This window comes from Ictalurus furcatus, chromosome 3 (genome assembly GCF_023375685.1).
Source record: "Ictalurus furcatus strain D&B chromosome 3, Billie_1.0, whole genome shotgun sequence".
NCBI classification, from domain to species: domain Eukaryota; kingdom Metazoa; phylum Chordata; class Actinopteri; order Siluriformes; family Ictaluridae; genus Ictalurus; species Ictalurus furcatus.
In genome coordinates this window covers 15714990-15729621 of record NC_071257.1, presented here as the reverse complement: position 1 = coordinate 15729621, position 14632 = coordinate 15714990, and the positions used below count along the sequence as shown (strand labels likewise).

Here is a 14632-nt window from a genome sequence, read left to right as displayed (position 1 = left end):
ATTTAATATAGAAATAGAATTTAATCATTCTGAATTACAGTATGTTATCCCCACATTCAGGCAAAATGCTCTAGGCAAAGAGTGACAAAAACTTTATTGTTTTGTACCACTATCATGACTCTGTGGCTTAGTGGAGCACAGCTAAGCGCAGGAATGCCATGCTCTCTGTGACCCTCTTCCTCCATTCCCCCATTCCAGATGTTTTAGTTATGGAATCTAAACATTGCAGAAGAACCAAATCCTCCTCAGTTCCATTTAATTTGGAGGCTAAAATAAAGACAGTGTACGTTATGCTGTTCCAACATAAGTGTAAGACTTTGACGCAGTAATAGCGTCATTTCCCATAGTCCTCTGTGTCTGCAATTCCTAGAACATGATGGCTCAGCTTCAGAATCGCGAACGGCGAGTGTGCGCGTACTTCTGAGACAGCACGAATTTGAGGTATAGACAGCAATGCTGACAGAGCTTGTTCCATCTGGGAGTGTTGGTGTGTAAGAAGACAGAGAGGAATTCTAGTATAATAGTCTCTACTCACTATCTATTCTCACTCACACAAAAATCATCGTCTGCACTTACATTATCTACCAGCAGATGCACATACTTTGAAACACACTCACACAAATGTACTGCTTCAACTATCTACAGATCAACCCCCCCAATATCATAAAAACTGTCTTAATTTAGTGTCTCAGGAGGCAAGTTGCCTTTCAAATGTAAGACACAATCACACGAATGACCACTCATTTCGGAGCTGCGTGAACACTGCTGCTTAAAAAAAAATAAAATAAAAAAATAATACAAATAAAAACATTTGGCAAAAAGCTGAAAGCTCCATCCATTACAACAAAAACAGTTTGTACTGCTTACATTCAGTGCAACTTTACATGTTAAAGACACTGTTGTAGAGGGAGGTTAGCATTAGACATGCAGGTCAGGCTTTGACACCAGAGAGGTCATATGCAAAGGAAAAAAGACTGCAAAAGAAACCCTGCAGTCTTACTACCACACCATGAGCACAATCCAGCACTCTGCATGCACCCCCGCCCCCAAATCAGAGGCATGCACTCTGAAGACCATTTAATGGCTATTTGTCTCATTACTGCACATGTACATTCAAAAACGGGAGACATTACACAGTTTAAAGAACACAAAACAAACTGCGGTAAAAACACTCAAATCATTTACACAAACTTGCACTCACACCGTGACACTGTGAACATGAACCCCTCGAAGGGTCAACCTGCCAGAAATCTGTGTGTTTGAGTGTGTTAAAAGTGGGGTTGGTAGAGTGCTACACGTCCGCTGAGGCAGCCTGAGGCCAGCTGACAGTGTGTGGGCGAGAACTTGGAGGTGAGCACCACGTCACTGTGAGAGTAGATTGAGCGAACTTCACGCAGCAGCGCCGTCCGCTCAGGCACACACTCCTCTAGCTCCGCACAGTGCTCGTCGAAGGCCAGCAGACGCACGCCGTAACCATACGGAGAGCAGATAAGGCGACCGTCCGGGCTGAAGCACAGCTCCTTGATGTAGCCGCGGCCCACGTTGGCCTCCTCGATGTAGTGCGTGAGCCGCAGAGAGCCGCGAGGCGAGACTGGCAGCCGAGGAGGAGCTCCCTCCTGAAACTCGTACACACACGTCCACTGCAGAGAGAGAAGCAGAGTGATCACACAGTTTGTAAATCAGTCTTGTTCAGCTTTGCACACTTATGCTCTAGATCAAGTGTTACATAGAATTCCTTGCATAAAAAGGCATGACTGAATGGTAACAACGGTTACCTTTGAATGCTTATCCACTAATGATTTATGTACGACTAGAAAGAAGACATTCTGGCTCCTGACTTCCCCATCTGGTTTCTCACATCCCCTTTCTCACTTAATGTCTTTAACCTGGAAGCTAGTCTGAGGTCCAATGAGCTGCCTTCAGTTTAACTATCTACATAAATGCATTAGATTTGATAAGCTGCAACAAAGAACCTGTTACAGATCTGGTTTCTGTTTAGTACGGAAGCCATAAGAGGCCGTGCATTATTATTTTTTTCTTTCTTGCTTTCGTGATTACGACTTTAATTATCTCGTGATCTCCAAGTGGTTTTCTCACAACGTAATTTTATCACGAGAAAATCTCGCGTCTTGCGAATGGGACTGGAGTTGCATGCACGTATGAATCATAAAGGTAATAATTGCGTACTGTAGAAATGGACTTTATTAAGGCCATTTATTAAGAGAGAGGGGTGTCCCCTTCTCAACTGTCAGAGACTACCGTGGACGTTGTCGATCGCTGACGGACATAGGAGCCATTTCAGCTTGAGTGAGTCCCTGATCAAAGTAAAAACGAATCAGTTCTTCCATGATGCTGTGGGATTGCGCTAAGCTTTTGCTGCCCACAGAACATTTAAAAACATGTTATGTCGAATACACAAAAAAAAACGTTGTGATCACGAGAAAACTTTTATGTCAATATCATGATAAAACAACTATCTTGTTATGTTCAGATCATGACTATACAAATTTTGACAGTCCCTCGAAGATTTTGCGATTGCAGAAGTGAATGAAAAATCAAGAAAACTCTGCAATATTTGCAGGAGCTTGCAATTTTTCAAAATTACAGCAGATTTTCCGTAGATTTGGGCCAAGACACATTCATTCACGTGTGTTGAACATGAGTACAGCTAAAAGGTCTCATTTATTCATTATCAACAAACATCACTGCGAAAGCAATTTCGCCAATTCAAGTAGCTTTCGGCAAAAAAAAAAAAAAAAAAGTCAAACGCCGCAAAATTTGAAAAAAGCCACAGCAAATATAAACATTTTTGGCCGCAACAATCACAAATAAATAAATAAATAAACTTACTCCACAAAATTCTGTATGGTCAAGATCACAAGAAAATTAAGTCGTGATCATGAGAAAACAAGAAATTAATAAATAAATAAATAAATAATGCCCAGATGAAAAAGCATATGGGAAAAAACGGGCCTTAATTCACAGACTCTAAACCACGGAAGCACTAAGAGATCATGGACTACAATATTTTTCACAGTATTCAGGTTGAGTCTGCTGAAATATTTTGGTCCACATCTGGAGCCCTTGTCTAGGTGATTTACAGTAACAGGAGCAAAGCTACCGTTTATAGGTGTGAAATGGGGCACAAAGTTCAGCAGTGTTTTTTGTTTTTATTTTGCACCTCTCTTTTTTTTTTTTTTATTCCTACTAGATTCGTTCCTAGAGGAGATGGAAGAGAAATTGATCAATGTACTGCTTCAAATACACAGGCATGTAAAATGCTGTTTAGAGAAACTTCTCTAAAACTACAGGAGTAACTCTGGGTGAGTTTAATTAGTGCATTAACAGACAGTAACAGATTGTAAAGTAGTTAACTTTACATCCCCAGCAGATATTTTTCACCAAATAGCCTATTACACAAACAGCCTGGTTTTTATTTAGCTTCTGAATACGCTCTTCTTTTTATTCTAAGTGACCTATAACTAATTGATCCACACAGAAAGGAAGATTATGCATGTAATTACAACCCCTGCACTAGCTGGGCACTCAATGCCCAGCCAGCAAAGGCCCCCAGACAGGAACGGCTGAGAGCGACCAGTGATTTAAGCGACCTGCTGATTGGAGTGTAAGCCTACCTTCACTTCACTTAGATGTTGTCTACAGCTCTGGGACCATGAGATTCTGTCCAATATATTTATATATAAATTAGATGATTATACTTGACATCACTTAAAGCAACAACTTGTTTTTTCCCCTCTCTACAATACTGTTATAGTTTGCTCCTGACCTCCTGGTCATCCATGTTGCTGGAGCAGCGCAGGAGTGTGGCCCAGCCTTTGGGGTGCAGCTGCAGTGAAGTGATGCAATTCCCCCGGTCCCTCTCACCCGGGATCTCTGGGGTCAAAACCTCCAGACTGTTCCTAGGAGACAAACCTGGAAAAAAAATAACACCACCACACACCGTTCAGTACAGCAGAAAAAAAAAAAAAAAAACACTATAAAATGGTTCGCTCTAAATTCTTTGAAACAACTATGCTATATTTGATCAAAAACGTTCAAGTTAAGCTCCCAAATGGTGCAAACAGTTGGGAGACGGAGAGTCCAAACCCCAATGATGCCACAGTGGCCAAAACAATCAAATTGGGTCAGAGGGATGGCAATACTCTATCCTCGGTCAATAAGAGCGACACTAGCCAATTGTGGGTGTCTGTGAGCTCATGTAGTTTGTTCAGCTGCCCATTGACATAACATGAGCAGCAATTCAATATGGCTGCTGGCTTCATGTGTCTTAGATAAAGCATATACTAGCCTTCACCCTCCCCGGTCAGTATCTATCATGATGGGGAGAGCATGAAAATTCAAAATTGTGAGAAAATGGGGTGAAAAATAAAAAAATCAACTGACCTTCTCTATGAGGATGGGCTTTGCTGTCGTTGCCATGGCGAGAGCCTGACGTCCTGGAGCCTGTTGAAGAACCTTCTGGAAGGGGGGAAACCAACAATTCACAATCTCAATCAACAAAAGAATGCATTTCTTTGTGCCACAAATACACTATATGACTAAAGGTTTGTGGACACCTGACCATGACACCCACATGTTTTTTTCTGAACATCCCATTCCAGATGTAGTCCTCCATTTGCTGTTATAATAATTTCCACTCTTCTTGGAAGGCTTTCCACTAGATTTTGGAGCACAGCTGTGAGGATTTGCTCATTCAGCTACAAAAGCATTAGTGAGGTCAGACACGGAGGTCAGGTGAGGAGGTCTGGGGCTCAGTCTGCATTCTAAAAGGTGTTCAGTGGGGTTGAGGTCAGGGTTCTGTACAGACCACTCGAGATCTTCCACTCCAACCTTGGAAAACCATGGACCTCTCTTTGTGCATAGGGGGATTGTCACGCTGGAACATGCTTGGGCTCCTTAGTTCAAGTGAAGGGGAACTGGAACATCCAATACAATTATATGCTTCCAACTTTGTGACAAGAGTTTAAGGAAGACGTACATATGGATGTGACAGTCCGGTGTCCACAAACTTTTGGCCATATTTACCCAACATGTAAAGTTGGGTAAATAGATTCAAAAACATGCATACTCTGCAATCAAAATCACTGACCTTGACTGAACTCGGATAAAAAATTTTTTTTTATAAACATTTAAAGATTTAAACAATTTTAACAGATTTTAATTGAAAAGTTAAACTCCTGCTTCTTACAATTACACGTTTTTTTATTCTGCTGCTCCGTGTCAGTGTCTGTGCGGTGCAAATCTTCTACAAATGCTTTGATTGAAAACCTTTCTTTTGCAAATAGAATATGTGTAAAGCGCTTTACATGCATACCTGTGCTGAGTGGGGCGCGTCGGGCCCGTAGAATGCGATAGCTTCCGACTTCTAGGCTCTGAGTGAGGTCAAGGTCATGCAAGATAAGCAGGTAACCAGAGGAGGTGGAGATGAGCATCTTACTGCAATCTGGAGTTAGACGCATCCGCATCAGGTAGCGTGTGTGAAAGAACTTCTTATGGGGACAGCCATCTTCTGTGAACCTGCAAGCATACACCCCAGTTAGATCCCATTAAACACATGCTGTACACAAGATGGTACGAGATTCTATAAGCACAAACCTGTTGGTGTCCCAGGTGATGACATTTCCATCAAAGCCAGATGTAACAAGCAAGCGAGTGTGTGTGTCATACTCGATATTCTTCACCCAGCTAGCATGGCCGTGCAACGAACACACCTTTGAGTTCAGCTTTCTCAAGTCCCACAGTGCAATGGTGGTGTCATCAGAACAGGTGGCAAACAACCGGTTATCCAGAAACCTGCAGAATGATCAGAGAATCGGTTTGTAACCAGAATTTACACACCTAGGTTATACAGTGGCATTACTAATAATATAAGCTCTACCTGTGAACACAGACTAGAGTTTAACTTAAAATGACATTTTCAAGCACAGATGATCCTCTTCATTATATCGCAAAAAGGTTTAATACATAAGCATCTGTCATAATGTTTACCACAGTGCTGTTAAATTCTCAATTCTGATTGGTCAGAAGGTGTTGATTCATTTTCTATAATAGCATGACTCAGTAATTCAGCTACAAGGCAAGTCACATGTTCATATTAATGTGTTCGATCTAATACATTATCATTTTTATAGGAACAATTTATACAGGGAATTGTATGGCAGATGCTTCACATATACAGATTTAAAAATGGGTAATTGATGATATGGAGACATTTTCTGTGAGAAGTTTGTTTAATTTTTTTTTGGAAGAACCAGGGTCTTTGTAACAGTCGGAGGAAAATCTGTAACACCAAAATCTTGCCAACACGTCTTTCAGGGCTCTACAGTGTGACCATTTCACTCGCATTTGCGACTGAAAAATACTTTGTGCGACTCGCACCGAGGCGAGTGACCTGTTCGAAGTTGTATAATACAATCGGAATAAAAACTACAGGAAGTCCAAAATGCGCAACAGTTACTTTTGAACTGCTTTTCGTCACCTCGGTCGACCGAACAGTTGCAAATTGCAAAGAAGCCATTATGAGGACAAGAATAACACTGTAGGCCTACATCATCTGCTTTTCACAACTTACCGATCTCACAAACCGCCATCTTTTATTGATCAGGCAAAATGACCTGAACCTGCGACTGTGACCTACTTGTGTAGCCACAGCGGCGTCGGGCACCAGTAAATTAATAATAATGCTAACGCTAGGGTGCAATTCAAACTTCTTCATTAAATATAATGAAGAATAATCGTAATCAAGAGTAGCAACTGTTCAGTCTGTAAACATGCAGTACGCTGCCTCTCTCCCTTCACCAACTCTAATAGACAATGCATTCACTTAATTTAAACTCACGGTTGCCAGATATCACTAGAAATGTCAACTCCAGTTTTCATGTTTTGATTTAATCTCACGAAAAACACAATATTATCAGTAGACATGGCAACACTAGTGAGGGAAACGATCTAAAAGGAACTGATAAACAAAAAAACTAATGAAAAGTAAAGACAGAAAATTGTCTTAGTTATAAATAAATAATTTAATATAAAAAAATAGATACTATAATAAATTCATAAAATGAGAAATGAATGTTTAATTACTATGGGTTGCATTTAATATCAATTTGAATATCTTAGTAGGCTATTAGCCTTCTTTTTCCTAATATGGATCATTTTTATATTAGTCTACTTTTAATTAGGACTCTTCATTGTTTAAGATATTTAAAAATAAATATTTTATGCTCGTTTATTTATCAATTAACCAACAGTATTTCTCATTGCTATTATTTTAATTCAATTAACAGTGACCATGAGTAGAGAGCTTACATTTAACTGTTTATGACAGACCTCCTGATTAAGGCTTAAACAAAAATAAAGATTGGTATCTGAATCGGTATCAGTTGATCAAGATGACAAGAAATCGGTATCGGCTGTAAAAATCCTGATCGGAGCATCTCTAATGAACACCATTAAACTAAAGCGCTTTGCATCTGGCGGGTAAATGAACTCACCCAATCACATCCTATATGAGATTATTCAGATATATACACAATATACACAGAGCGGTTCGAGAATTGGCTCTGGAGAATTTGGAAAATGGCTAATAGTGTAGCATTAAATATATTTAAGAGGAGTAGTTGAACATTGAGGTTTATTGTATTTGTTTACAAAGTGGAACAAGTTAATGGTTGTTGTTTTTTGCATACAGTCTGTAAAATGAACTGAAATTACTACATTTAGTTTATCAGAAGGTAAATTAATTTCTCATGGCTCACACTATGTTCCTAAATTCTATCATAATTGACAAGCTCAAGTTTTCTCATGCCTACTTGTGCATTATATTGTGGCACGTTAAAGAATAAAAAAACTAAATTTCAACCGTGCTCCTAAATCTTTGTAATTACGAGCACAAGTGCTCCTAAAAAAAATCGTTACCGTAGAGCCGTGTCTTTAGGACAAAGAACTTTGCGACTTCTTGCCAACATGACAAGCTGCGTTTTAGTCTTATAAATTTTAGAGGAACACTGTTTGGCACTGTTACAACTTAACTTTATATCAGGAACCAACTTGTTTTGCGTATGTTCCACAACATTAAACACAACCATAAGCTATAAGTGCTGTGGTATAAGAGGAATAAAATACTTTAAGATGTGCTAGTATTAGAAAATTGTCAACTATGGTGTTGAAACAGCCCTCCTCTTTGCATCAGTCTGCAACAAACCACCACATTATTGATTATTTTCCTATAAAAGTACGTCCCGTCATGTTTTGAGTAAGTGCATCAGAGAAAGAGAAGAACAATTGTGTCACTGTTCATAATGTCTACACCAGAAATGTTGTGTCTTATGTTGACATAGTACCTGAGTGGATCAGTGGTGCACTCCTAAGTTATAAAACACACTGATCAGTAATAACATTAAATCCACTGACAGGTGAAGTGAATAACATTGAGTGTCCCCTTACAATAGCACCTATCAAGGGGTGGTTAGTCCAAGAAAGGACAACCAGTGAATCGGTGACAGGATCATGGGCGACTTAAGCTCATTAATGCGTGTGGGGAGCAAAGGCTAGCCCGTCTGGTCCGATCACACAGAAGAGCTACTGCAGAACAAATTGCTGAAAAGGTTAATGCTGGCTATGACAGAAAGGTCTAAGAACACACAGTGCATTGCAGCTTGCTGTGTAGCCAAAGACTAGCCAGCGTGCCCATGCTGACCCCGGTCCACCAATGAAAGCACCAATAATCTGCATCAGAACTGAACCATGGAGCAATGGAAGAAGGTGGCCTTGTCTGATGAATCACATTTTCTTTTACATCATGTCGACGGCCAGGTGCGTGTGTGTCACTTCCCTGGGGAAGACATGGCACCAGGATGCACTATAGAAATGAGGCAAGCCGGTGGAGGAAGTGTGATGCTCTGGGCAATGTTCTGCTGGGAATCCTTGGGTTCTGCCATTCATGCTGATGTTACTTTGACATGTACCACCTATCTAAACATTGTTGTACACCCCTTCATAGCAACGGTATTCCCTAATGGGGCAGTGGTTAAATACTCTGGGTTACTGATCAGAAGGTCAGGAGTTCAAGCCCCAGCACTGTCAAGCTACCACTGTTGGGCCCTTGGGCAAGGCCCTTAACCCTCAACTGCTCAGTTGTATAAAATAAGATAAATGTAAGTCGCTCTGGATAAGGGCATCTGCCAAATGCCCTAAATGTAAATGTAATGGCAGTATCCTCTTTCAACAGAAAGTGTTTGGTTTGAGGAACATGATAGAGTTCAAGGTGTAGACTTGGCCTCCAAATTTCCCAGATCTCAATCCAAACGAGCGTCTGTAGGACGAGCTGGACAAACAAGGTCCTACCCCGTAATTTACAGGACTTAAAGAATCTACTGCTAACGTCTTGGTGCCAGATACCACAACAGGTCTTGTGGAGTCCATGCCTCGACAGAACAGAGCTGTTTTGGTGGTACAAAGGGGATCTACACAATATTAGGCAGGTGGCTTTAATGTTATGACTAATACCCGGTGTACGCATCCTTGTGTACACACTTATTATTTCAGCTAAACACTCTTAACAGGGAATCAAACTCTGTTCCCACATGGTCAGTACATGCACCTTGTATATTCTGTGCATCCTAATGCCACTTCAGGTCTTCATGCTAATCCCAGTATAGCTCTTTTCTAACTGTTCAATGCAAGATATGGCTACATTAACTTTCTGGAGGGGTTTTGATGGTCAGATGTGCATGGAGAAATGCAATATGTGGCTAAAATGCATCTCAAACCTGCTATGGTACTTTCAGTGATGAGATTGAAATCAATTTCTTTATATAATCCGGACACTTGAGACACATGAATGAGCAGGAGCTGATGTACCTGATGTTGTTCACGCAGTCCTCATGAGCCTCCACCAACGTTTTGATGTGTCTGGATGAAACGGGGTCGAACAGCAGCACTTCTGTCTGCTCACAGGCCACAGTCAGCACCGACCTAAACACAGACACAGTGCAGCTGCAGGTTTAGACATCTGTCCTGCAGCGAGTTTCTGAGATGAACGGAAGCTTTCTTACCCGTCCGGCGAGTACTCCAGATTAAACACAGCACCGTGAGTTTGCGTGCTGAGGTTCATCGAGTCCGTAGCGGGGCTCATGGATGAATAAAGGCGCGTCATAGTCCTAAAGTTATCCCGGACCGGATCCACGAACGGCCCTCTGCGCACACTCCGGTTCCGCAGCCATGAGAAGAGCGAGTCGCGCGCACTTGAGGTCCTGAAGCCGGCGCTCGGAGCTCCGCCGTCCGCCGCGGATTCAGGCCGCGAGCTACCCTGAGTTCGGGAATTGTCGTGCCTACTCTCGGGAGACGACGGTCTCGAGCGGACATCCTTTCCCTCCTCCTCTTCCTCGCTCTCGTCCTTTCGGAACAGCTGGTCGGGGTCGCGATTGAGCCGAGCTTCCTCTGGGTCGCTGCTGTCGCTCGGTTGGTCCGAGCTCATAATGGCAGCGTCGCGCTTGGCGGCTCCGTCTTGAACAAAACAAACGGACAGACCGGCCGACTCACGGCCTCTGCTTTACTGCCCGACCGCTTGCTATTAGTTAGCACCAGACAGGCAAGCACCAAGGCTAAAACTACAAACACCAAAAAGCCTCCATTAATGCAAACAACCGAACCGACGCGAGTATGCGTAGACAACAAATGACGTATTTCCGGTTCCTTTCTTAGATGGAGCGCCGTTTGTACGTAGTTGAAAATAACTGCAGCACTTGTAACCTCAGGTTTAGGGATTTATGAAGGCATTGATTTTTGTCTTTAACTTTGACTGTTTTTCAACTCACACACCACAGCACACGGTCTCTGACAGGCAGGCATTTGGACTTACACAATTTAAAAAGAAAATACACAATTAGAAACGTTCAGTAGTGTACTGCTTCTCACGTGAATTAGTGAAAACAATAGCATACGTTTACCAGTTCACCAAGCACCTTTAGTTTGTTATTTAAAAATTGACGTGTATTTTCTTTTATTCCAATACTAACCTCCCCTAACAGGGATTTAACTTGATGGTGTTCTTATTAAATACCATAAATATATGTTTTGATAGAGATTACAAAGTACTTATGTAAGTCGCTCTGGATAAGGGTGTCTGCTAAATGCTGAAAATGTAAATATAATACACAGAGTACTACACGGATGGGTTTTTTTTAGGCATTATGCTATAAAACAATGACTGGGAAGTTTGGAGAAACCAAGACTTTGAGCACTCTAGCTAAGCAATAGTCTTTCAGCCAACTTCACCATTATGGCTCAACACATCAAAACTGAGGTGTGGCCAATACCCCCTAAAAGACACAGTAAAAATCTCCCTCAATACACTGCATTATCACCAGTAAACATAATTAAATACTTATTAGTGTCACCACAAAAAACTTTGTCCACTTTCTATCCATGTTCTCATGAATCAGTTCCACTTGATCAGATGGATGAATAATGATCAGCCTGATCATAGTTTCACATGTACTGTTGCCTGGTACAAAGGGTAGATTAAAAAAAAAATCTAACTGGATAATGTTTTATACAATTTAATATGGTATTAGTTTTGAAATAAGAAGACAAAAATATTTTTATAATTGGAAGTTATACAAAAGACAAAGAAAGTGAGATGTCACTATCCAAATTCATGTGGTTGTAACTTTATTAAACGTGTCCCGTATTTACCAAACAGTACATAAAGACATTAACATCCTTTATTGCCTATTGTCCTGAATACTGCTACCTTGCTCAGCACTTCTACTTTCCCTGGTGCTGGACTGCTTTTTTAAAACTTGTTCCCAACACACCACCCGAATTATATCAAATTCACAGCATGTCTCTGACGCTTTCTGTATGACTTTCCTTCATGCCGTCATAAACAGAGCGATAAACTCTGAGGACCTCATGCGCTGATGGCCGTAGCTTAGGATTCCGCCTCTTACACTCTGCATGGATCTGAAAGAGGTGCAATTGGATAACATCGCTCCCTGAGACATGACCTAGCAGAAAACGGGTCACATCTGGAATCTTCCAGATGTCTGATTTTTCATCGTAGCCTGGCATGAGGTAATCTGAGAAAGGCACCTCCTCACCATAAGGCCACTGCTGCTCTGGAGCAACAAACTCACCCATCAGCTGCCGATGACCACACTTGATGCCCTGACCCCCATGCTCTACCAATGGCAGGGCATCCAGATCATTCGCCAAAAGCCGCAGGTCAGAGGTCAACAAGAATTGACTGAGTGTTTTTTGCAAATCATTAGAGTCGCACATGACACGTTTACCCACTGGGCTGTTGTGTAAAAACACCAGAAAGACAACATAGTCTAGTGCCAGTCGTAGGCGCACGTGCCACGAGTCCTGACTGCGGTAACGATCCTGAGCAAGAGTAGAATCAAGTGTCAGTGCTGATCCCAACGGGTGGTATTCAGTAACAAACACGCCATCTTCTTCACACACACCCACTAATGATACCACACGCACACTCTGCAAGGAACGTAGCATGGACACCCCATGTAGGAAATCAGCTTTATACTGCTCTGATGTCAAGACACACAGGGCTACTTTTTGCCCCTGCCACTCTGAGAGGTATACCTGAAACACACCATGAAACACAACTTGTTAATTCTTACATGTAACAGTATAGAAAGTAGACTAGAAACATTGCATCACATCACCTAAATATATACAGAACAGAAAAAAAAAATATACACACATGTATATATACCTGCTTAACAGCTCCCTGTCCAATCAGTCTGAGCCGACGAACATTAGCACGGATTTCAGGACACTGCAACCACGGGGTGCAGTTTTTCATAGTGCCCACCTTAAAATAGCCTGGTGAGCAGTGCATGTGTGCTGAAGGTGGGGAAGTGCCCTCGTATAGAGCATCCAGGTAGACATAAAGAAGCAGGTTGGCACAGAGCAGCGCTACCAGACATAAAACTACTGCAGGCACCCCACACCTCTGACCACTTCCAACCCTCTGAGCCATGGTGGCATCTTAACCTGTGTGTCAGAAAAGAAATCTCCAACATTTTCCTACATGTACAAGGACTAACAGCATCCAGAAAATGACCAAAGTAAAATTCTACACATGAGAAATTTTTTGAAGACACATGCAAAAGTAGGCAAAACACTGCCTAAATTAAGAAGTGAGATTTTTGCTTCAGAGAAATTCTACATTATCAAAATTACGGTTTCACTCTTTGCATAATGAAACAGCAAATACGACTGTGTTCATAGAGCTCTATACTGATACTTGATGTGTGACTGTGAAGAAGCTACACAAACAGCATCGTTCATATACTCTCCTGTACACTTTTTGTACATCTAGAGTATTAAATAGACATGCACTCTCCGGGAACTTTTTTAGTAACTCCTGTGCACCAACTCATGCAATTATCTAAATCAGCCAATTGTGTGGCAGCAGTGCACTGCATAAAATCATGCACATACTGGCCAGCACTTTTGGGTAAATTTCACAGCGACCATCAGAATGGAAGAAAATGCAATCTCAGTGATTTTGACCATGGCATGATTGTTGGTGAAAGATGTGCTCGTTTGAGTATTTCTATAGCTGCTAATTTTCTAGGATTTTCACACAAACACACACAACTGTCTCTACAGTTTATAGTGCAATAAAGAAAAAAACGTCCAAATGATCTGAACGCCTTGTTGATGTGAGAGATCAACAGAGAATGGCCAGACTAGACTGGTTGGAGTTGACAGAAAGGCTACAGTAACTCAGATAACCACTCTGTACAATCATGGTGAGCAGAAGAGCATCTCAGAATGCACAACACGTTGAACCTTGAGTTGGATGAGCTACAACAGCAGAAGACCACGTCGGGTTCAAATTTGTCAGCCAAGAGCAGAAAGCTGCAGCTGCAGTGGGCACAGGCTCTGTGCGTCTGTCTGTGTGTGTGTGTGTGTGTGTGTGTGTGTGTGTGTGTGTGTGTGTCTGCGTGCGTGTGTCTGTCTGCGTGCGTGCATGTGTGCGTCTGTCTGTTTGTTTGCGTGCGTCTGTCTGCCTGTCTGCGTGCGTCTGTCTGTCTGTTTGTTTGCGTGCGTCTGTCTGTATATTATATATATAGACTTAAGAAAAGACTTAAGCCTTTGTGGTCACGTGATCTAAACATGGCGGCCACTGTGGCAGCCTACCCACATTCTGTAGAATAAACAGGCTTATTCATACAGTCTACAAAGCCATTTGATTTTTCATCTCATGTGAACGTACATCACATAGCAACACTAAAGGAAGGATAATTTGTTTTTGGTCATCGCTGAGTGATCATTTAACAGATTAAACCTGAACTATGTGAACTAGCAAGTTACTTGTTTACATGTCAGTGACCATCACAACATCTATTGTGGAAAAACGTTCATGTTAAATATACATTTTAGCATGCAACATCATTGATTTCATGTCAAAACATCTTATAATAGTAGTATATTAAGCTCTCACGCTTACCTCCACTTTGCTAAATCGTATGCGTTTCCAAATCCAAGTTCAACATAAGTATAAGTATACCGTATGAGTATACATGATGCTGAGACAGCTACAACACGGCAGTGCTGTAACTGCTAAACCTAATCC

The 14632-nt window shown here is 41.6% G+C and overlaps 2 protein-coding genes across 3 annotated transcripts; both read right to left on the bottom strand.

Annotated features, from left to right (window-relative positions):
- Positions 1-74: 74 nt before the first annotated feature.
- wdr32 (WD repeat domain 32) lies at positions 75-11573 on the bottom strand. The gene is made up of 7 exons (XM_053620993.1): positions 10077-11573; positions 9883-9996; positions 5617-5814; positions 5336-5538; positions 4405-4479; positions 3788-3933; positions 75-1640 (listed from the first exon to the last, which is right to left on the bottom strand). The coding sequence occupies exons 1-7, from the start codon at positions 10496-10498 to the stop codon at positions 1269-1271; spliced, it is 1530 nt and encodes a 509-aa protein (XP_053476968.1). The 5' UTR covers positions 10499-11573; the 3' UTR covers positions 75-1268.
- Positions 11574-11679: 106 nt separating this feature from the next.
- pomk (protein O-mannose kinase) lies at positions 11680-14630 on the bottom strand. Of its 2 annotated transcripts, XM_053620994.1 has the most exons (3): positions 14507-14630; positions 12761-13041; positions 11680-12627 (listed from the first exon to the last, which is right to left on the bottom strand). In XM_053620994.1, exons 2-3 carry the CDS (start codon positions 13025-13027, stop codon positions 11860-11862), a joined length of 1035 nt encoding a protein of 344 aa, XP_053476969.1. In that variant the 5' UTR covers positions 13028-13041; positions 14507-14630; the 3' UTR covers positions 11680-11859. The 2 variants fall into 2 exon arrangements, with proteins under 2 accessions (XP_053476969.1, XP_053476970.1); XM_053620995.1 differs by lacking the exon at positions 14507-14630 and having other exon boundaries at positions 12761-13997.
- Between the last annotated feature and the right edge of the window lie 2 nt (positions 14631-14632).